The sequence below is a fragment of the Prunus avium genome, chromosome 8 (assembly GCF_965620075.1).
Source record: "Prunus avium chromosome 8, drPruAviu1.hap1.1, whole genome shotgun sequence".
In the NCBI taxonomy this organism is placed as follows: domain Eukaryota; kingdom Viridiplantae; phylum Streptophyta; class Magnoliopsida; order Rosales; family Rosaceae; genus Prunus; species Prunus avium.
The window spans coordinates 25374834-25398926 of NC_142291.1; the positions used below are offsets into that span (position 1 = coordinate 25374834).

The window sequence follows — 24093 nt, forward strand, 5'->3', positions numbered from 1 at the left end:
TTAAGCAAGTTGTGAATTTGAATGAAAAATGCTAACCACCACATGTTAAAATATTTCCTTTAAACAATTGTATGGATATAAAATTTACCAACCGCATTATTAAATGGATATAGGGAAAGAAAAATATCATGTTAGTGAATGTCATCTAATTCTACAAAAACCTTTGTGAAACATTATTTCAGGATCATGATTCATGACATAGGAGCCGTTGTCATGTTACGAACCAAACAAAGGAGATAAGAAACCAACAACCATGATTGAAAACGAGACTGCTGTTGAACCTTGTCCTTATTGATCCACTCTTTAACTCTAATATTTTTTGTAGTAAACTCTAAAATATAATTTAATTATAAAGACATCTATGTACAGATAGACATTTACCAATAAGACATTCTGGCTTACTAATAATAAGATCCCATATGGACTAAAAGATGAGTCCCAAATCAATGTCCAACATCCTCTCTATGAAATCGACGTTGACAGGGCAGCTCCATCACTCCGGTAGATCCTTCCATTGTTGAGTCACAGTCTTGATCTGGGTGTAAAATTGAAGTCCAGATTTGCCTGAGGTTCAAAAATCTCTAGCTTGAATGAATTTTTAAAACTTCCCTATCTAATTTACTCAACATAATTTCCTCTAGCAAGTAAGGGCGTATAATTTACCATCAAAACTAAGATCACCCGCAAAAGATGGCCTGGAGCTAGTAAACAAGGAAAAGGGCAATGGAACTGATATAGGAACATTTATGCCAACCTGAACCAAATCCAGTTCAAATGAAATCAAATTAAAAAGAAGTTACATTCAATCAAATGTATCACGGCCAATAATTAATAGCAACTTTCATTACCTGGCCAACTTCAATCTCAGTCTGGAATTTTCTTGCAGCCACACCAGATGTCGTAAAAATTGAAGCTCCATTGCCATATCTATGAGACAAGGAGATATAAGTTTTAAAGGTTCTGGTACCACTATGGAAATCAAGAGAGTTTCTCTGTTTGGAAATACTTATTTTTGTTGACGATGTTTATAGCCTCTTCGATGCTGTCAGCCTGGCAATCAGAAAAATTAAAAATTTTAATCCGTTCTGACATGACTACACAACCAATTTGTCAATTAAGGAACAAGAGCTACGAATATCAACCTGCATACAAAGAAGAACCGGGCCAAAAATTTCCTCCTGCACAACATAAGGTGTTAACATTGGACTAGGAGATCAAGACTAATTGAAAGTTCAAGTCTTCAACTGAAAAATCAGTAAGTATCTTCCGTTTTTTTTAAAACAAATAATATGAAGACACCTTATAACACTCCATGTCAGCGGTAACATCAGATAAGATGGTGGGACCAATGAAGTTTCCACGCTCATACCCTGGAACCTATTTTTTTACAAATCAATAATTCAAAATTAGAACAGCTAGAGCCCCTAAAATACATTGCAAACAACCAATTCTTAACCATAATAGAAAATTAGCAATGTAAATGCAAATGCCAAAACAAAAATAGAAAAGAAAGAAAGAAATGGTCATATATTTAACCACTGATATTTTGCAAAACTGGAGACAAAATTAGTGATATAGCATTGACCAAAAGAGCTACACCCATGGCAAGAAATGATATAAAACTGAATTCAAGTTATATTAAAAAATGGTATAATCAACCCTTAAATGGAAACCCCCACCCCAAAGTTTGGTTGTGCCACAATTCTTCAATGCATACTAAAACTACTTTACATTCTGTTAAGAAAAAATGAATTCGTATTTCAGATAAAATATCCATGTCCTGCCATGTATGACAAAGTGGATTCGTCAGATTTGATTTTCTATAATATATAGCATTTATATTTACCATTATATGTAGGTGGCATGTCATACAACCATCCACAAACACAATATACCATCTTATCCATAGTTCTACGGGAATCAGGTGGAATCAGCCTTTCAAGCGGCGATCATGTATGACATACTTGTTTTCATCTGTCTTTATTATTTTCCTAGGTGTGATCGATACTTTTTAGCAACTGGTTATAAAAATATTATACATTTTTTTAATTGATTACTGTGCTTGAATAATGATCAGTGGCTCTTTTCAACTATTTTATACTATTTAATTATAAAAAATCAATTCTAGAAGGTTTAAGCCTTATCTCACCAATAATAAACTGCCTCACATTACTCTTTCTCCTTTGGAGCACTGAGCACAATAAAATCGCACTAAACATGGTGTAATATAAGAGAGAATAAAAAAACCTTACCACACTGTTTCTACCATCAAGCACCAGTTTTGCACCACTTTCAACACCTGTTTGAATCAATCTGCATATCTGTTCCTTCGCCTGTAAATAATGAAGAATACAGGTAAATAGGAACTGATAATAAGCCAGACGCAACACTACAAGCATCTGATCTTTCCAAAAAATTCTCAATCATGCTGCAAAGAAATGACTCAAAATTTGTTTCACTTATACAGTACAACACGTATATAGGGTATGAATTATGTAATCTGTGAAAGGTATGAATCATCTAAACCTGCTTGCTAATCACTGGACCAAGGTCTACATCTGGTTCTGTTCCAGCATTAACCTTAAGTGCTTTGGCACGCTCCACTAGTTTATCTTCCCTGGAAAGGTCATAACAATAACAAAACCCTCTTTACCGAATTATTTGATATTTAACAACCAAATTAGTTCTGACATGCTACTCACACATGCACAGGGACATTATGCACAATAAACAGACTCACATATTTCTTATACATTAATTCAACAAAGTCGCATACCTAAGAAACTCAAATATAACCTTTCTTTATTTTAAATTTTGATTCGCACACCTTCAGAAGAGTATCAATAGGAATTTGACATGCACAACAAATTAGATCCACTATTCTTTTCACGTTTATTCTTTTCTTTTTGTTCTCCAGATACTTCCACCCTAAGTATGGGCATTGGGAGATCCCATCACAGTTGAAAACTAGCCTAGTTCTACCACCACAAACCTATGTTTAGTAGCCCCTGAGGTTAAGGAAATCAAACTCTAGGCCCCGTTTGGTTCACGGAATGGATTTGAGGGGAAATCAATTCCCATGTCATTTCCCAAGGAATGGGAATGAAAGATTCCTTTCCCACTTTGGTAATGTTGGGAAAGTAACCGGGAGATTTCACTTTGTTTCCTTTCCCATGTTTGTTTTGAGTAGGAATGGAAAACAAAGTTTGTATAATTTTCCAATTATATCCATATTAAATCAAATAAAAAAAAGAATGCATTTAGTGATACGTTGTAATTATAAATTGTTCATAGGGACAAAATAGTCATGAAAATTGTGCATTGAATGTTGGCTCATTTTCCCAAACTTTCCCATGAGGAGGGAAACCAAAACCCAAGTTAAGAGAAGGGCATCACTTTCCCCCCTACTTTCCCATGTGCAAGGCATCCATTTCCCATGCTGGACTTACCAAACATGGGAAAGGAATTGAATTCCCATTCCCAAGTCTCCTTTCCCATGAACCAAACGGGGGTCAACCATATACAGTACTTTCAAACTAGATTTCGGTCATGCACCCTAATCTCTGACTAAATTTATTAATAGATTATTATAAATAAACCCAATCCTAGACATGTATTTATAAAAAAAAACCCAAACACTATTTAAACATAGAAACACACCCAAAATCAACCCCAAAATCAACAATTGTATATTTTTTGGGTGTGTTTATAAATGGGTTTTGAGTGTGTGAGTGTAATGATGGGTTTTGGGTGTGTTTATAAAGTGTTTTGGGTGTTGGGTTTTTTTATAATTTCAGCCCCCATTTTGGGTGTTTTAGTGAAACCCCCATTTATTAATGAGATATGGAATATCATCAAAATTGGGTTGCATAAAGAATAGTTAGTCCATTTGGCATTACAAATTAAAACAATCAATTAAGTATACAAAAATTACAATGAGGCATAACTCCTTTTTTCATCCAAGTAGTAGAGTTGAACTACGTTATTTTTAGACATTTACACAGCAAATATTTATATAGAAACAAATGTAATCATTAATGTATATCAGAAATGGGATTGCAACAAATGGAATTTTAAAAAAAAAGAGTACTGAAGTTGGCTTCCAACAGACTATTCAGTAATGCTGTTACTAGGAAATACACTAATTTGACACAAATTAAATGCAGGCAGTCTCATTTACATTAATAGGGAATAACTGCAGCTCAGTAATACTAAACATAATTCTTTTTTTCGGAAATGAAATACTTTCAATAAATACTGCGTATTGAGCACATCCAATTCTAAATGGATTGTAGGAAACAAAACTAACTTTCTGAAATAGTTTTCTAAATTCAAGATTGTTTCCAATAAACACTGAAACGAATTCACAAATTTTCAGTAAAAGAGAATAGTTTCATCACTTATTAAAGGCAAGTAATGAATAAGACATGAACTCTCTTTTCAAAAAAAATTAATAATAATAATAAGACATGCACCTACTTCATATGATCAATCATACACTTCTTAATAGAATCATAACATCTCTAAAAAAGCAAAAACGATGACAATATTGAAGCAACATCCACTCACTACCAGAATCCTGATCCAGATAAGGTTCTTCTACAGAAATGCTCAGTCTTGCTGATTTTATCATTTCATGGGCATGCAAACACCTTGAATCTACAGTACAGGTAAAAAAAGTATAGTAGGTATTTGTGTGTTCTAAGTATGGGTTCCTTCTGACCAAAAAAAAAAAAAAAAAGTATGAGTTCCATCTGACTACCATATGTCGGAAACCCTATAAAACCATATTAGTCTATCATTCTATTCTTCCCTCTGTATCCAAAGTGCACACAGAGGTGAAATAACTCATTCTCAGCGTTGCTATGTTTACAGTTTTTAACCTTCAATAGATATAACTCAAAAATACCAGGATTAAGGAAGTCTAAACATTGAATAAGGGGCAAAAATGCAATACCATAGACTTATGCCTCCAACAAAAACAACTGTACTGAGTGCCATACACTTTTGTCCCGCAGCACCAAAACCAGCAGCAACTAGAGCATTCAAAGTAGCATCCATGCTTGCATCAGGCAGAACAACTGCATGATTTTTGGCCCCAACATTGGACTGAAGACAATAGTCAACCAGCCAATTTACATTGACTTCAACTACTGCATTGGTAAAAGTGCAACCACATTGCTCATAGTAAGAATATTAGGTTTGTTACGAAAGAAATGCTTGAAATTACCTGAATGCGTTTCCCTGTAGCCAATGCTCGTGAATATATGTAAGCACCAGCCTTTCAAAATTTTGAAGAGGAAATGATCAAACATGAAAAGTAAGCCCAAGTAAAAAAGGCAATAAAAAGAGCAAAATAAGACACGAGAATTTTGAGATCACAAAGCTAAAAAACCGTATGTTTCTACTATAACGTGTATAGCATCAAAATACTATTCCAAACAGGAAACAAAGAAAACAAAGAGTAACTAAAGCTGAGATAAACAAAACAAAGAATGAAACATTACAGTCAAAGGAATTATCATGTCAAAAAATATTCCTGTAGGGGTTGCAAGATGTCAAGTTAGGATACATAATCAAAAAGAACCTGCATGAAGGTGTACTGTGCATGGTATGTAATCTAAAGGACTTGCTTAAGATAAGTTTCTGGAATTTCACTAAACCTAAGTGATGTAGAACAGCCCGTAGGTATTAAATTAATCACTTAACAATCGAACAGAGAAGAATATAAGAGATTGAGGAGAAGAAATATAGATCAAAAAGACGAGGCAAAGGGCAGAAGCAGTAGAACAAAGAAGAATATCGGAGGTCGAGGAGAAGAAAATATAGATCGAAGGTATGAAATCAGAGAGTTCTAGGAAAAGGTTTACTCAACATTCAAATCTGAATTTTAAAGAACTACATGGGGGTATTTATAGCAAACTAAAACCTAGACATAATAGGATAAAAATCTCTTGCTTAAACAGAAATCATAACCCAAATAAAATAGGAAACTTAAAACTAGAAATCTGGAAATCTGGAAAAGTAGAAATCCTACTATAATTTGGAAAACTAGAGTATCTAGGAAACTAACAAATACATTAGGAAACTAATAAATTTAGGTCCTACGCGTCCTACATCATTCTCCTCCACCGAAAAGAACTCGACTCCGACGAGTAAAGAGCAATAAAAGCACAATCCTGAGTGTGAAGAGGCACGTTGCGTCCTTTAGTTCTACTAGATCAGCATCATATTTGCCACCTTGAAACCATCTGTTCCGTAAGCATGGAACATTATGCCTGTTAAGAACGTCAAATAGAGATCTCTGCCTAGACCATGAGCAACAGGATCGGCCAATGAACACAAGCGTGTGTGTGGGTGTGAGAGACCCTCAATCCAGTGTGTTCTTAAGTCATCGCCGTAGTGCCGCTGTTTAGGAAAAACACCTGGCTGGGCATGGTGGTCTATGTCAAAATCCAAGTGTTGGTGCACAAAGTTCTTGTCATGTTGTCGGGGAGGCAAGTTAGGGATGGGAACTGTGTCGTCAACCAGATGAGAACCCATCATATGTTGGGTATAGTTGGGCTGCAGCATAGAATCAAAAGAAAAGAAGGGCTCCAGTTGAGCAATGGGCATACCAATCGATAGTCCCTTGGAATGATTTGGCATACCTGGTTGCACGGCCTTCAGTTTGTGATCCACCAGTGGATTGGGAAAAAGGCCACCTTTTGGCAGCGGTGTAGACGAACTCGAGAGCACCACTGAGGTAGAAGAAGGCTCAGCTGAGGTGGATTGGGAAAAAGGCCACCTTCCAGGATGATGAACGATCCATGTTTTTAAAACATTGATCCATAGTGAAATAAAGCTCCTTATAGTACATCTCTATAAATTATTGGCTGTGACCTTAAAAGTTGGACACATATTACAATTCGAGCTTACCTTCATGTGGCTATAAATCCACCATGTTTAGCTACATCACCCCACTATAATTAAAGGGTCATTATTTTCTACCACCAGATCAAATGCAAACTTATAAACCAAATAGGAGAAGGCAAAAAGGACATATTAGTCACAGATGTTTAACACTTATGATACTTTTCATATAAACATAAGAAAACTGCAACTCGTAACAGTAGTTCAATTGAGGAATAACTTACTGCATTTGGTCCGACAAATGAGATAGCTTTAATATCATCATCATCAGAAATAGCATTGAGAATATCCTGCTCCGAATCAAAGTTTAAATAATGTCAAATTTTACAGCGCAATAAGGACACATTAATTGCTAAGGAATGTTGAATCATTAAAACAGAATAAGTTCAACTCCAGTTAAAAGTTAAAACTTCTGGATTAAGACAAGAAGAAAAGTGAATAAAGCAAATGACATAGACCAAACAGAAGTGGATTTGTTTGTCAGACATTCAATTGAAAAAAATAACATGATTTACTAAATAGTTACAGCATCAAACATTTGGTGCAATTTCAAATGGTTTAATGGACTCAACAAAAACTGATAAATGATTGTTAAAGGCTTACATCAGTGCCATGGACAATATTTAGCACACCATTAGGTAAACCAGCCTCAGTAGCTAATTCTGCAAGCATCACAGAAGCCCCTGAAAAACACAACAGAATACGTCACTTCTTTTTAAGCACAACCATATGCACCTGTAGTGAACCAATAAGTAGTTGTCAAAAAGTCCTAGTGTTTAAAGGGAGAAAAAGGCATAAGAGGCAACCCATAATCCCAATTGTTTTAATTTGCAATACTTTACTTAAAGTGAATAAAACAAAAAGAAGAAAAAATGAAGGAAAAAATATCAACAAATTGAGGGAGATACGAGGAGGAAGAATACCAAAGGCTACAACCTCCAAGGATCACCAACATGCAATAATCATCTACAGTACAGACCAAAGAAAGACGATCCCTCGAGGGAAAAAAAATACACCCAAAATAGACAATTAGGAGATACAAGAAGTAGCCAACCGTTGTCCTTTCCAAACTACCAACTAGACTGATCAGTCCAAGCGGATTAACCGATCTGACCAGAATAACTGAGAACCAGTAGGTTGGCCAGTTTTTATCATATCAGAACTGGCCAAAAATAATGAACCGGTTGGTTCAACAATGGACTGATAAACCTGATCATGGTACTGAGAACCAGTAGGTTGGCCAGTTTTTATCATATCAGAACTGGCCAAAAATAATGAACCGGTTGGTTCAACAATGGACTGATAAACCTGATCATGGTACTGGCTAGTTCATATGAAGTGTGTGTCTTTATGTTCAGTTGAACTTGAACCAGCCAATACATATAAAGCGTCATTATGCAACAAAAAGCATTGTTATGTATCCTGGATACTAATATAGAGGATATGTCATGGAGTTAAATAAAAATACATATGTATATATACTGAAAGGATACAAATTTTAATGATCGTCTCAAAAAGTGCAAAACTGTGGATATGGAGTCCACATCAAAACTACAAAACAATTCTACACACAAAATTAAATCACAACCAGACCAAAGCTAAACAACATGAAGGTATATTATATATAAAATATGTGCATATATAATGTATTCACAAGCTCTCCCATGTCATTGGGGTTTTAGGTTAATTCTTGAATTGGCTTCCGCTTGGAATTTCACTATGGGATGTAAAATTGGCTGAAGAGTATTGTTATAAGAATAATTACCCTCATGAGTTTTGAATATGTTCAGTAGGTTTTTAGGAAAAATCCATGTCCCTATTATCTCTAGTTTGAAAATTGACCCAAAAGCCCTACCAGTATCATTTAAAACCCCAAAAAAAAAAAATACAAATTACAGATTAAGAAAGAAAAAAGAGTTAAATTTAATGCATTATAATTCTAAGGAGCAAAAGCTGTAAAATTCAAATCACATTACTAGGATGGTTTTGGCAATCACCTGGATCCTTCTCTGATGGCTTTAGAATAAATGTATTGCCACATGTGACTGCGATAGGGAACATCTGCATATAAAAGGTGCATCAGAAAATACTTTTTAAAATTAAATCAAACTTTTCTCTTTCTTTTATTTTTGCAACAAAAAGTCTTTCTTGCACTATGTAAGATCCTAACCTTTGCATGAACATGATTAAAATACAAAACTTAACAATAACAATTAGTTTAATGGAAAATTGGAAATAGCTCAAATAAGTTTCCAACTTATCACAGCAGGAACTGTTTGAGTGCATTTGCCCACACAGGTTTTTTGTTCAACATCTATGCAACATGCATCTGTGCTCTGTGTTCTGCAAGCTCATAATTGTTGCACCATAATGTGTAAGCTTTTTAATTTCTGCATGTTTGCATTCCTTGTACTCTTGTGTTTAAATACAAGTAACCAACACTGTAGGTCGAAAGTAAGGGAATATATATCCCAAAACAAAGGGTATGGCGTACCCTACAACATCAAATTGGGGCTGAACTGTGAGCATAAAAAGACTTTATAAAATTAATTGAGGGCTGAATCAATGGGAGGTTTGACATGATGGCATCAAGCATATCATGAAGTTAAAAGAAGTGTATTGAGTACCAGAGATCCAACTAAAGCATGCATGCAGTAGAATAAGAGAATTCTTTAGAAAAACGGAGCCATATTTTTACTCAATCTGTTGTGTAATCACCATCCTGACAACAATTCGTTGTCTCATTTAAAAGCTAATGAGAAAAAACAGCACTATTACTAATCACCTTATTAAGCATGTCCCTAGATCAAAACGATAGCCCAAAACTAACCAGAAAAGAAAAAACAAATTAAAGTTTAGCAAGCTTACCCATAAGGGAATCATGGCTGGAAAGTCAAAAGGGCAAATCCCAGCACAAACACCGAGTGGCTCTCTAATGCTATAGCTATCAACTCCATTGGTTACATTGGAAACAAATTCCCCCATCTGCAGCGTTGCCAGTCCACAAGCATGTTCCACCACCTCTGCAAAAGGATATTAAAAAACTTACAGGAGGTAACCATGACCAAGTAAGGGTTTTATAATTCAAACCACTGACCTAGCCCGCGTAAGACATCACCGTATGCATCCTTCAATGCTTTTCCATGTTCACTTGTAATGCACATAGCAAGCTTATCCTAGGACAAAAATTGTTATAGCTCCCATTAATAGAAACTTTTTTTAACCTAAATATTTCAACTTAAATTATGTAATCATAACATAAATTTTACAATGTCTCTCCGAATTAGCTCTTGGAACTTAAACATAATGCGCTGACGAGTAGTAATAGGAGTATTTCGCCACAATGGAAAAGCACGTTTTGCTGAAAACACTGCAGCTTTGAACTCCTCATTTGTTGTTAAAGGAACTTGTGAGACAACTTGCTGCGTTGCCTGCCAAATAAAAGACATAGTTACTGAAAAGTTAACTTCACATAGACAAAATGAATAGGCAGTGTTCGTGTTTTCGCACTTACAGGGTTTAGAACATCGATGGAGGTAAATGACTGTGAATCAACAAATCTGCCTCCTATGAGATTGGGAACTCTCTGTTTTACATCAAAGAAATTTCATGTGGAATCATATAGCACCCATTGACAAGATATATTTATACAGAGAGAGAGAGAGAGAGAGAGAGAGAGATAATAACGCCAATAATTCCTTATGCATTTATCACCATGTATCAGTCACAGAAGTAGTTGAAATAATAAGACTGTGAAACCAAAAGTTAACTATGTTGATTGGCCCTTTGTTGAATAACATCTAGCTTACCTGGGGGTTGCACTGCCTCCAAGATGGTTCCGTAACCGCAGAGTAATTGTTTCTTACAAAAGATTTCTGCGTGCTCAAAGACTTGAAGTTTCTAACTGCAACACAACATGCAATCACCCACTGTAAGGAAACCGAATCATTTCTTTTTGTTGAAAAGAAAATTTAAGAAAGGGAGAAGAGGAGATCTTATTTATCAATCATCCAAATCAACCAAATCAGCTCAATACATAATGAAAAGTCAATGAAAATTCCTACAGATTAGCCCCGAAAATATCTAAATCTGCTCAATCAAATCAACTAATTTAGATCATCAGTAGCCCTAAATTAGCTAAACCATATCAGCAAGTTAGCTCAATCATCTCTAAACATAAGACTGTTCATAGCCTTCATTGACACTCCCCTTCAAGCTGGACAATAGTTCTTGGTGGCTGAGTATATAGAAGCTCCAAAATTCTGAATAAATCTTGGCTAGTCGTACCAAAACTACAAAACAACCAAATCATATGCAACCCATATGATATCAACAACAAACTCATGAACCTACAACCCAAAGAGATATGCTAGATCTGATTGTAAACTATGAAGGACATCGGGGCTGATGGTTCACTAATAATAATTAGGTGGTTTTTCTTTTATTTTTCCTTTTACCTTTGAGGAAGTGAGAGCAGATTAAAGCTTAGCAGTCAATTAAAGACTCTTTATATACTTCCTCAAATAAAGGTCTCTACCTGCCACGTTTCCTTGTCGAAGCTTTGCTTTAACATTATAAACATGCTTCGGAGTTGATAAAAGATCCGGATTGCTTTGTCTTAATCTCTTTAGAATTTGGCGAGGTTTTAATCCAGATTCTGTCATCTCTTTAATTAGTAAAACTTCTCTCTCAGAGAAACGACGAGCAGAGGGATGTTCTGAAATGTCCTTCAAGGGTTCATGGTTGTGTGTTCCATTTTTTATGGTAAGTACCCACAAGCCATCATCCTTTTTACCTACAGCCTCAAAAGGACAATTTGTCAGCCGAGAACCTGTTTTTTTCCTGCGGCTATGTTCACTGGAGGACTCATCAATATGTTTCTGCCTGTTACGATAAACACCTCCTCTGTCACAGCCAAGGATAACTACTCTATCCCTCTTAGACTGCTTGATAGTTACAACATATCCCTGTGATACAGCGAAGTCCCCAACATGTTGAATGAGTTCGTCACGATCCACGAAAGTTCCAGATGGAGGTGGAAGCATCTGCAGTGGATCATCTAACTCTGTGCATATCTGAAGGTCCATCTTTAATAACTAGAAGACAAAACCTGCATCGAAACATCCTTATCATCATCACTCATGTATCATATTATCCCCAAATCCAATGTTTCTTGCTTCCTCTTTTTTTCCTATAAGAAACAAAATTTATTACTATCAAAATTCAGTGTCCCATATCCATTGCGATATGGCTCCTTCATAAAAAACAGAGAGGCTTTCTTTTTAAAAGTAAATTCGGATTTTGAATTTCCATACTGACCATCCATGCCCCTCTAATGTCAGATTGTCATAAAAGTAATGTGAGATGCATAACTACAGAAAAAGTAAAAGGATATTCACCTCATACAATAGCCTGAATATTCCCCTCAAACATTTCATTTCCTGCAAGAAAAAAGCAAAAAAGAAAGAAAGAAAGAAAGCAAGAACACAGCGTCAAATTACTCAGGTTCTACTTTTCAATTAGCTCATTCCCAGACTGTTTATGACTAGCTACACTTGATTCAAAGGTATTAAACGAATCTACTTCAACCAATTATAAAGGTTGATCTAATGTAATAAACAAAGGATGCTATATTAGCTCTCGCACTTCAATCACAATTTACCATTTAGAAATTATGTTCTTTTAGGGGAAACTGAAAAGTAAATTACTGATACAGACGTATATTTACATTGAAGGTGAACAAGGAGTCCACATAAACAAAAACAACCAAATAAAATCAACTAAGAACTCAATATCCGGAGACGTCCTGAATTTTAGTTATATGTATAGAAACATCTTGCTCTTTTATTTAAGGGAAGGAGTGACTCTATTAAGTAAGCCCAAAAAGTACAAATGAAAATTGAAACATCCATCAGTAGGCTGTCCACTGATGAATGTTCCATTTTTACATTTATGTGGACAAGAAGCACACAAATTTACAGAGACAACATAACAAAAAGAAATATCATCTAAAGCCCCTACTAATGTGATTGACCTTCCTACTAAGAAATCTTTCTTCTTTCTTTTCACCAGTGATTTCAGGTTTTAAGCTTCCACCTTTCCGCATATAATGATTGCTAATACTAACAACACATCTGAAATTTATAAGATTTACTTGATTTAATCTCAAATTAGAAAATCAATTTTTTTTTATCAATGAGAGAGGGGGAAACTGAAGCTTGTAGCTCTTCCAACATTGTGAAGAGAAAACCCACTAGACCAAGAACTAGTTGTTAGAACATCAATTTTAAGATATCAAATAATTTACTTGCAGCTTATATTACACAGCATTTAAATTTTTATCATTTAATCTTTACAGGACTATTTCTACTTGCAGTTTCCTAGTTATGCATTTCCATTGTCAAACTGATCTATTGTACCAAAAATGCATTTAGCCACACCTCATACCAGATGTGGCACACACTAAACGCTTCAACAGCCCTGAGCAGAGTTCCTTCAATTTTTTTATTTTTATTTTTTAATAGAAACGAAATGTATTGAAAGAAACGAAAAGGAACACACAAGTGGATAAGGCATCCACAAGCCAAACGAACAACAACAGAAAAAACAAGGGAAATTGGCATAAATACCACCTGAACTTTTAATTTCTACTATTAACCAGTGTTTTCAAAGGCATGCCTTCGCGCGTGTCGGAGCGAGTCGGCAGGAAATCGCCCGAGGCGGTCGGCTGTTTCGAGAGTTGCACGTTTAGCGCGGGGAAGGCGTGAGGAGGCGTTGCAAGGCTTGGCCAGGCGGAGCGAGGCGGAGCAAGGCGCGCCAGAGCTGGACACTTCTGAACCGGAAGAAATTTTGCGAGTCTGCAAATTGGCTGCGACTCTGCGAGGAAGACGACTCGGGTGTTTTTTTTAATAGCTTTATTGTAATGAAACGACGTCGTTTCGATTGCGGTGTTTTAAAAAAAAAATTTAAATGAAACGACGTCGTTTCACTTGGAGTGTTTTGAAAAAAAAAAAGGGGCAAAGTTTCTTTTTTTTTTTTTTTTTTTACCTTTATTGTAATTTTAGAATTAAAAAAGATAATGGGTAGTTGTGTTCCATAAAAGCAGGATCAATTATCTGATTTTTCTTTCCATTTCAATTATCCTCATTTAATTAATAATTTCAATTCTTAATGTTTGCATTAACCATTTTTTGGTATTTTGAATATTTCACCATTCTCTATCTTTTGCTTTATATATATAGATAAACTCCACCCGGTGGTAGCTTTATTCTACTTACATTTTTTTTTTTTATCTAAATTAATATATTAACACATGGACTTATATATATCGTACAACCCTGAACTTTATATAATGTTGCAATGTACCACCTGAACTTTATGTCTTCGTACACCCTACTTCATCTCTCTCTCTCTCTCTCTCTCTCTCTCTCTCTCTCTCTCTCTGTGCACCGAAGAAGAATATTTATTCTTCTATAGCCATAATGCAATTACTCAATTCTTGTCGAAGGTTCATATACCAAACAACATATCTGTCTTTTGATTACTCAATTCTTCAACAACCTACAACAAATTTTGTTGGATTCAGGGGAGGGAAACAGTGGGAGAGGTAGAGAGAGGTATAAAATAAGGTTTATGCAGAGGGGAGGGAGCTACTAGGTAGTGGGGGAGAACTGGTGTTGAAAGATGCATGAATAAAAAATATTTATATTTATAACTCTATACTTTTAGAAATTCTAAATTTTTTAGTTATAAAAGAAATTGACCGAAATGTCATTAAACTTAACAGAAAGCTTAACAGAGTTAGACGTAGGTGGTACATTGCAACACTATAAACTGCAGGTGGTTAATAGTATAAATTAAAAGTTCATGTGGTAATTTCGCACATGCCTAAAAGTTCATTTGGTATTTATGCAAATTTCCCAAAAAAAACAAAGACACCAGCCAAACTACACAGAGACTGCTACACCAGAAAGACCCAAAGAAAAAATGATGCAAAAAAACACTTTACATCACAGCAGCAGCCATATCCCTCAGTATAGTGGAGTAAGAATAGTCTTTGAAATCTGAAGTGACAGAAGCCCATAGAGCTGCCCATAATTTAACTCTATCCCATAATTCACCAATACCCACTCCCTCATACTCATCAAAAACCCTCATGTTATGCTCCAGCCAAATTTTCCAAAATACAAGCTGCACCAAGCAACCCCATAAGGTTGAAGCACACTTTCCCCTGCCCCAAATGACAAAATGGGAACAGAGAAGATCAAAACAACCTTTTGGAATAACCCAAACAGTCTTAACCTCCCTCAACAAGGTCCACCAAAGACTTAAAGGGCAATGTAAAAAAAGGTGATCCACATTTTTCTCACTCATTTTGCATAGAACACACTAGTGTGGAGACAAATACATGTACGGTTTTCGTCTTTGGACAAGATCATATGTGTTTACTTTCCCAAAGGCCACCAACCAGATGAGAACTTTAACCTTAGGAGGAGATTTGGCCTTCCAAATTAGAGAATAAGGAAGAAAGCCCTCTGCCATCCCATTGTTGAGAAGAAAAGAACAAAAAGATTTGCACGAAAAAAAACCCTAAACCCTCTAGCTCCAACCATCTCCTATCCAATCTAATTCCGTCAAGGATGTCCAGCATCTTGATCACCTCAGCTAACTCCCTCTCATTCATATTCCTCCTAAAGCCAAAGTCCCAATTATACGGGAACACCTGAATGTCCACGAAACGAGAAATGCATAAAAAGTGCTTCGAAGACAGCACAAACAATCTGGGAAAAAGATCCTTCAAAACCCCTTCCCTCGCCCAATTGTCCTCCCAAAATCTCACCATGTCCCCATTTCCACCTCAAACCTACAACATTGTAAAAATGTGTGGTAACTAGAAGAAATATCCTTCCAAGGATTACGAAAGGAGCCCGTAGTAGCAGGATTGGCAACCTACCCATTCCTAGCAACCCCGTATTTACTACTAATCACCAACTGCCACAAGGAATTAGATTCCAAAGGAAAACGCCACAATCATTCAGCACGCAAAACTTCATTCTTTTCCTTCAGAGAACCCACTCCAAGTTCGCCTTCACTCCTAAATTTGGCCACCAAATCCCATCTAACAAAATGGTCCTTAGCAACCCCGTACCTTCAATTAGGAGAAGCTAAACACACTAGAGTGCTCTAGTTCACACAGTGGACGGCGTAAAAAAGAATTCTTATTCACACCTTCAACTGGCTAGTTATTCCCTCATGTCGATATGGTTTTCTTAAAGTTCAGCTTTGTAGCATTTCATACTTTCCATAATGCAGCCACATATTCTAGATAAATTACAACAGTTACGATGAAAATGTTGCAATATATTTTGATATCCACAACATGCACTTTTTCCATGGATACTCACATTTTGCACTTAGGACCTTAGACAACTTGAAACTTTACTCCTTTGCAAGACACCGAGAATTTAGAACACCCAAAACTATATTGAACATAGGCATTCATCAATTCATCTTTCACAAATTTTGTTATATTTTTCAACCTCCAAACAATTCTATGGATTACTGTAAACTGAACTAGAAGAATATCCATAATCAAACAAGAATTACTTCCCTCTTTCAAGACAAGGAACGCATAAACGATGCCTTTTGTACACCCAAATTAAAGTCAAATGCATCAAACCCTTATTGAATACTTATCAAGAACAAAAGAAAATCAAAAAGCTTGAAGATTAAAAAAAATCAAATAAAAGAGTTAGTGTAAAGAAGAATTAAGGGGGGTGTATTCAATTAGGATTTTAAAAGACTATTTTGGGATAAATAAGTCTTGTGGTATTCAATTAAGACTTTTAAATAATCTAAACAAGTCTTGTGGTATTCAATCAAGACTAATAGGATTTTTTAAAGAGGGTGTCCAAATCTAGTGGTATTCAATCAAGACTTTAAACAAGTAACAAAAAGTCTTTTGGTATTCAAAAACTTGCTAATTTCGAAGGATTTTTTTTAAATAGGGAATTAGTGTGACTTTTTAGTGGGAGGTATAAATACCAAACCCTATAAAAAAAATCCCACCCTAACCCATCAGACTTTTCACGTGAGATTTTTTTTTGTCTGCTAGAGAAGACGAACAGCTCTTCGTGAAGATAAACAGCTCTTCAACAAGGTATTGCTTCCTTCTCGTGCTATGTCTTCTTGTGTTTATTGTCTGTATATTTGTTATATGCCTTTTTCGATTTATGGTCTGTGTCTATGGCACTTTGTGGGTTTGTTGATTGTTTATATGTGGCGTATGGAGTGGTTTATTGACTCTTCTTAACCATGCTGATATGTGGTTTGTTGACTCTGTGCCTATGGCCCTTCGAGGAAGAACAAGATTTGTTGGGAGGAATGTCTATTGTTTATATGTGGTTTGTTGACTCTTCGTAACCATGCTGATTGTTCATATGTGGGTTTGAGATTGACTAGAGAGCTACTTCCATTAACCATGCTGATAGGAAGTGTACAGAAGCAAAATTATCTACCAACCAACAAAAAATAAATAAAATAAAAGAGTCCAGGTTTGGTGTCGTCTTGAAGCAAAATTATTATTGTTGTTGGGTTTTGAATTGTATGGAGAGAGATAGAGAGAACTGACTGGGTCTTGAAGCACGGATTTTGCATTATTATTGTTGTTGGGTTTCATTAAGGAGATTTCCTTTTTCATTCAGCATTATTATTGTCGGTGGTAAATCAGTTTTCCAGTACTCCCTTTCTTTCTTGGTATCCAACTAATATTTACCAAAGTTAGAAAGAAAATAGAAAATAGAAAACATGAGTGAAATTCTTTTCTTTTCTTTTCTTGTTTGGTATGATATGTATTCTTGTGAAATAACTAATAAATTTCTTACATATGTTGTAGTAGTAATTTAATGGGGGATTCACAACAAGGAAATAACAAAGGAAAGGGCAAAGAGAAAGAGAACTATGAATCTTGGACCATGGACGATATCAATGAGTTGTTGCACCTCTTGGTGGATGCTATCAATAGTGGATTGCGTGATGCTAATGGGTCACTTAGCAAGCAAAATGTAGAAAGACTGATACTTCATCGTCTTAATGCGAAAATTAGGTTCCCAAAAACTTATAATAATTACTTGAGTCGAATGAAGTGGTTTAAGAAGCAATATAACAAGATGTCTACGCTTATGCGTAACAACTCTGGCTTTGGGTGGGACCCAATTGCAAAGACGTTCACTGCTAGTGATGAAGCATGGAAAGATTACTTGAAGGTGAGCTTAGTTCATAATCTTTTAAATATATTTATAGCTTACTAGTTTAGTACAAAATATTAACAATGAATAATTTGTTCTTTGCTAGTCCCACCCAAGTTACAGTAAACTTTGAGAAAAGAGTGTTGTTGATTATGAGGATTTGAAGATTGTCGTTTGGGGTGGAACTGCTACTGGGAATGGCTCCATTGCATTGGGCGCTGATGATACCGATGCAACAACTTATGGGGAAGAAAATAGAGATTTCGGGATGGAAGACTTTTCATATGATCCTAACAATGATGCGTTCATAGCACCAAATCACTATGAACCATCCTACCAGCCTCCATCACCCTACCAATGTTGTTGAACTATATTTTTGTTTGTGCTATTTTGCTTCTACTTTGGCTGAACTATTTCGTACTTTGGTTAAACTATTTGGGTGCTTTGGTTGAACTATTTGGGTTATAATTTGGTTGAACCATTGTTATTGTAATTTGGTTGAACTATTGTTATTGTAATTTGGTTAAACTATTTTGACAGCTTTTACTTTTTTATTTGGTTAAACTATTTGGATAGCTTTTACTTTTTTACTTGGTTAAACTATTTTGACAGCAGCTTCACATACATATTATATTCTTCTCTTTACTGTTTTGCAGTCTCGTATATTTTTTTATATACGTATAATGTCACAACAGAACATGTATGAAGGTAATGACATAGAGGAAGAAGAAATTGATGATGAAGATATGGATGATGAATTAAATAGATGAAGAATTTTATGAATCCATTTACAGTTCAGTGATGGCAATTTATTCAGTAATGCATGTGCTAAATCAGTTTCTGAATATGATGCATGGTGAATATATTGAACGTCCATTAACTCGACGGCGAATTACTACCATTGGATATGACTATATACATCAAGCATTAAACGATGATCCTACAATCTTCCGACAAGTATATAAAATGTATCCAGATGCATTCCGGAAGTTATGCTCAATTCTTAGAGAAAAAACACTTTTGGAGGATACAAGATTTATTTGTGTCGAAGAAATGCTTGCAGCGTTCCTACAAATAGTTGGCCAAAATACTCGATATTGTGTAATTCGTAATACATTTCGCCGATCACAATTCGCTGCTAGTGAAAATTTTCACAAGATTTTGAAGGCCTTGAATTCAATAGCATCTGATTTGATGGCTAGACCAAGACCGCCTGTGCCCGCTCATGATTCAAAGCTACTAAATGATGCTTTATCAAGGAGGAATGGACTTAAAGTGGCCCAAGGTAAGTACTTATTTTTTAAATGATAAATATGTTTTTTTTATTTTAACTTTTCATACTAATTTTATATGTATTGTATATATAATTAGGTAAATATTTTCTAGTGGATTGTGGATTTCCTAATCGGCGCCAATTTTTAGCTCTATTTCGAGGTGTGCGATATCATCTCCAAGATTTTGCAGGTCATGGTAATGACCCTCAAAATGAAAATGAATTGTTCAATCTTCGCCATGCGTCATTGAGGAATGTGATTGAGAGGATATTTGGCATTTTTAAATCACGATTCACAATTTTTAAGTCAACGCCTCCATTTCCATTTAAGACACAAGCAGAGCTTGTGCTACACAACATAACTTTCTTCGCAAAGAGTGTCGTTCTGATGAATTTCCAATTGAACCAACAGACGAATCTTCATCTTCAGTATTACCAGTTAATGAAGAAGATAATTTGGAACCTATTGTTCAAACCCAAGAGCAGCAACGAGAAAATGCTAATGCATGGAGGGCTACCATAGCTTTAGATATGTGGAGAAATGCTACTTAGGCCATCCCCAATGGGGGCTCTATTTGGGGCTCAACCACCACAAGGCTCTAATATATACAAACTCTCTTCAAAAAGGCATCCCCAATGGTGCAAATTTGGGGCTCTAAAACTTAAAGCCCAGCCGGAGCAGTAGCTAAATGTGTGACCTTGGTTGAAGCCCCTGAAACCGAGTGGGACCCACCAATTGAAAAAGTTGCAGCCCACTTTTGTGTTATTTCTCACTTGCCTGCGACTGTACAAGGCATACTTGCCTTCAATTTGATTGTTGATTTGCTGCTGGCCCACGTTCTTTGCATGTTGGCCCATATAAAACAAATTTGCAAAGTTGTTTCAACAGCTTTATTTCAACGGAAAAAAACGGGCAAATTTTTTTGCCCAACAGCTATATTCCAACGGATATAAACGGCCATTTTGTCTTCTTTTCTTTTTTTAAAAAAAAATTTTTATTTTAATAAATAGATTTGCAACTCAATTCTCCCTATAAATATCCATCATATCTCTCATAATTTTTACACACCACAACATCTTTCTCTTGCTCAATTTGTCAAATTTTTTCACTCACTAGATTATTTAATTTTTTGTAATTTTTTGTGTTAATCTCTTTTCCACCAATGGCCGAAAGTTCGAAGCAAAAAGGTGCAAATTACTCCATCGATGAAGATGTTGCTCTATGCCGAGCTTGGATAATCATTAGTGAAGATCCAATTATCGGGAATTGTCAATCAAGTGGCACAATGTGGAATCGAATAAGAGATCAATTCATACAATTTCATCCCGATGCCGAAGAAGTTAGATCATCAAAGAGCTTGAAATCGCGTTGGACGAACATCTCCCAATTGTGCAACAAATTCTCCGAGTGTCTTACTCAAGTGGCAAGGTTGAACAAGAGTGGCCAAAATGAAGTCTATCGTCCCCACTTTGAGGATGAAGTCTATCGTCCCCAACTCCCAGAAGATGATGATTTCTAGAATAGTTTAATAGTTTGTTTTATTTAAATTCCGTTGTACTTTGTTCTATTATTTAAATTCCATTGTACTTTGTTTTATTATCTTAAAAATGTTCTAGTTTGTTTAATTTAATGACAAAAGTAAAAGGCATAGGGATGGAAGGCCATAACAAAGGGGACATCACCATGCCTACCACAATTATTATCTGACAATGTAGATAAGAGAGGGGTGGAAAGCCATAATGCAAGGGATCCATATCCAACTTTGGGATGACCATTGTATCTATGAAATAAATGTTGATTTCCAAATCTTGTCCAAATTTTGATTTTTTTTGGTTGAAATGTTCACAAAAAAAAAAACTAACATAACATGAATAAACATTAAAGTAAAATAGTTAACCAAAAAAAAAAAAACCATGTAAATCAAATTACATCATAAAAAAATATAGAGCCCGCCATGAATATAGAGCCCCCCATTGTGGGAGAGATTCCTTTAGAGCCCCAAAGATTCCATCGGAGCTCTAAATGGGGCTCTATAAACCCTTTTTAGAGCCCCAACCATTGGGGATGGCCTTAGGAGGACATGAAGCTACATCAAATTGGCTATTTAAAGATTGGGAAAATTTTATTGGCTTTTACTTTAACTTGTCTTTCTTTGTTATCTTTTTCATTGACTCTTGTAACTTTGAATGTTTGCTTTTATTTATTGTTCCATTCCATTTGATCTCGTATCTATTATCGCTGATGCAAGTGCCCACAACTTTAAGCAATTGACTTTTATTGGCTTTTTTATTATGGCTCCATTCCATTGTTTGAACCAAGTGTCTGCAGCCTAGTAACCTTGCTCATCATCCGACTGTGTCAGGACTCACCAGTTTGATAAAGATGTCATTGTTTTCCTTCTTGTTTGAAAGTTGCTGCATGGACTTCAAGTCTTTGTCCAAATCAACATTTCTTTCCTCAGTCTTCAATGTAAGCAGAGCCTTCCTCTTCTCTTCAAGCACCTTCTCATACTCTTCTAAAGTCATCTCCTATAATAAAGTGAAACAATGACACCGTTTTATGTAAGGATGAGCAGAAAATCCAATCTCATTAGTTAGCATCATACAAATAAAAAATCCATCTGGTCCTTCCAAATCTTATAAATTCTTATGATATAAAACTTTAAAATCCAAACATAAAAAATCCTAAATATAAAAAATCTTTTAAAAAGTTCTTCCAAGTCATTATGTTCCTAAATAGTCTTTTAAAATCCACTAGACTTATTTATCCATAAATAGTCTTTTAAAATCTCAATTGAATACACCCCCCTAAATTTCAACCAACTTAAGTCGTCTGTTATTAAAACTCAAACTAACACTCAATTTAACAATTTACTTTCCTTGTTTTTCTGAGTTTCTTGGGAACCAAACAGAATATAGAGCTACATAGAAAGAAAAAAGGCTCACCGGTGACAGAGGCCGGCTTGCGAATAGACAGCGGCGAACGTCCGGCGAAGCTTATGGCGTTTGGTTCAACCCGTTTGCGTATAAAATGAACTCAACCCGTTTGCAACATGAGGTTTCTGCTTCGCACCGTGAAAATGAGACGTCTATGAAGGCCTTTTTGGCCAAAAATATTTGGTGTAAAAATAATTAAATGGAAATTCTAGATCAACCATAAAAATTGCTCACTAGACCTTACAAAAAGAATTTATCTTCTATATTTTCTATTAGCGAGATCCTAACTTAATTAGGAGATTTATTTCCTAGTTTATTAGAACTATATTTCTTTCCTTTTTACAGATATTGTGTAATTAGGATTTTATCTTGTTTTCTAGTTTGACCCTACTAGGGTTACATCCTTGTATTATAAATACCTCCTTTCCGAGAATGAAATATAACCTGAAAATATTCTACCCATATTGTTTGACTTGGCATCAAAGCCAACTTTTCTGGTGACCTGTGTGTTGTGTCCACTCGTGTTCTAGTCTCATATTTTTTCTACCTGTGCCATGTGTGCCATGTGTGCCATCCTGGGTTTGTGTGTTGTGTTGTAGTGTTCGTGCCTCTACTGTGTTCGTGTCATTCCTGTGTTTGTGCATCTATCGTATTTGTGCCTTTGTTGTGTTCCGTTGTGTACTTTGACGTGTTTGTGCCTCTATTGTGTTATTACTTGTCTTCGTGCATCTGCCGTATTTGTGCCTCTACTGTGTTCCGTTGTATACTATGCCATGATCTGCTCAGGAGGATTTGCAGCTGCCAGCTTTTAGCCATGTGCCTCCTTTTAGCCATGTGCCTCCTTTTAGCCATGTGCCTCCTTTTAGCCATGTGCCTCACCCCAGCTATAACTGACTTTGTACCCAACATAATGAGTGAAGTATGGAGGCATTCCAGCTATGAAAGTCTAAAGGAGAAAGTTGGTACATGCTGGAGCTATTAAAGAGAAGCATGTGCATGCATGTGAAGCAAAAAGAAAGAAATGAAATGAAATGAAGTCAATTCCAATCTTTGTTCGGCAGCCAACTTGCAAGGCCCAAAACGCACACTTCTACTACTCCGATGGGAATACTTTCTTCATAGAAGTTGTTCCAATGGGTGTCTAGTATAACATATCCAAATTTGAGCCCCATTGGATACGTTTTGAAACCTCTGGCCTTCCTGCACCAAGCCTGGTTCAGAAAACTCATTTTTGTTCAGCACCCAAAAGAAGACCACATGGGTTGGAAGAAGACCACATGGGTTGGCAGCAAAAGGCAGCCACAACTAATCACCTTTGAACCCATGTGAAGAAAGCTTGAGGTGCAGCAGCAAAAGATGAAGGATGGTGTGGGAATTCATCATGATGTTCCTCCCTCTTGGCCCTATAAATAGAGAAGTCTTCAAGCTTCAAAACACACCCCAAGGGGGGGGAGCTCTCAAACACTTCTCTAGAGCTCCCTTCCCTTCTCTCCCTCACATTCTCTTAGTTTCCTTTCAAATTGTCAATTGTTGTAACAAAATGATTTTACTAAATTTTCCTTCAAGTTTTCAAGTTCTACTTTAATTTTATTTGTAATGTACATTCTTTCTTAAGTATTCAAGTTTAATTAGTTTCCAAGTTTCAATTATGGTTTTTGTTCTTATTCATTATGCTTATAAGTTAATATGCTAGTTTGAATGATTGATCACCATTTAGGCTTGCAT

The 24093-nt window shown here is 35.8% G+C and overlaps 2 protein-coding genes and 1 pseudogene across 5 annotated transcripts; 2 read left to right on the forward strand and 1 right to left on the reverse strand.

The window, feature by feature from the left end:
• Positions 1-237: 237 nt before the first annotated feature.
• Positions 238-22479, reverse strand: LOC110771600 (methylmalonate-semialdehyde dehydrogenase [acylating], mitochondrial-like). Of its 4 annotated transcripts, none has more exons than XM_088245210.1 (21): positions 22378-22479; positions 12312-12353; positions 11450-12022; positions 10722-10816; positions 10427-10498; positions 10182-10343; positions 10010-10088; positions 9781-9935; positions 8910-8973; positions 7516-7595; positions 7137-7202; positions 5231-5281; positions 4958-5109; positions 2527-2617; positions 2253-2333; positions 1300-1377; positions 1143-1178; positions 1007-1050; positions 849-927; positions 664-754; positions 238-564 (listed from the first exon to the last, which is right to left on the reverse strand). In XM_088245210.1, the coding sequence occupies exons 3-21, from the start codon at positions 11997-11999 to the stop codon at positions 494-496; spliced, it is 2097 nt and encodes a 698-aa protein (XP_088101336.1). In that variant the 5' UTR covers positions 12000-12022; positions 12312-12353; positions 22378-22479; the 3' UTR covers positions 238-493. The 4 variants fall into 4 exon arrangements, with proteins under 4 accessions (XP_088101336.1, XP_088101335.1, XP_088101334.1 ...); XM_088245209.1 differs by lacking the exon at positions 22378-22479 and adding an exon at positions 13591-13801; XM_088245208.1 differs by lacking the exon at positions 22378-22479 and adding an exon at positions 13545-13801.
• On the forward strand, positions 18081-18525 carry LOC110771599 (uncharacterized protein At2g29880-like). The gene is made up of 2 exons (XM_088245802.1): positions 18081-18176; positions 18325-18525. Exons 1-2 carry the CDS (start codon positions 18081-18083, stop codon positions 18523-18525), a joined length of 297 nt encoding a protein of 98 aa, XP_088101928.1.
• Positions 19125-20384, forward strand: LOC148292389 (uncharacterized; annotated as a pseudogene).
• Positions 22480-24093: the final 1614 nt, after the last annotated feature.

Excerpts from the sequence above, each read along its gene's own strand:
- LOC110771600 (XM_088245210.1), bottom strand. The coding sequence starts at position 11,999 with ATGGACCTTCAGATATGCACAGAGTTAGATGATCCACTGCAGATGCTT. Across the intron at positions 5,110-5,230 it reads CTACAGGGAAACGCATTCAG|TCCAATGTTGGGGCCAAAAA; the intron begins GTAATTTCAAGC and ends TATTGTCTTCAG. Across the intron at positions 755-848 it reads CTGAGATTGAAGTTGGCCAG|GTTGGCATAAATGTTCCTAT; the intron begins GTAATGAAAGTT and ends GATTTGGTTCAG.
- LOC110771599 (XM_088245802.1), top strand. The coding sequence starts at position 18,081 with ATGTCTACGCTTATGCGTAACAACTCTGGCTTTGGGTGGGACCCAATT. Across the intron at positions 18,177-18,324 it reads CATGGAAAGATTACTTGAAG|ATTGTCGTTTGGGGTGGAAC; the intron begins GTGAGCTTAGTT and ends GAGGATTTGAAG.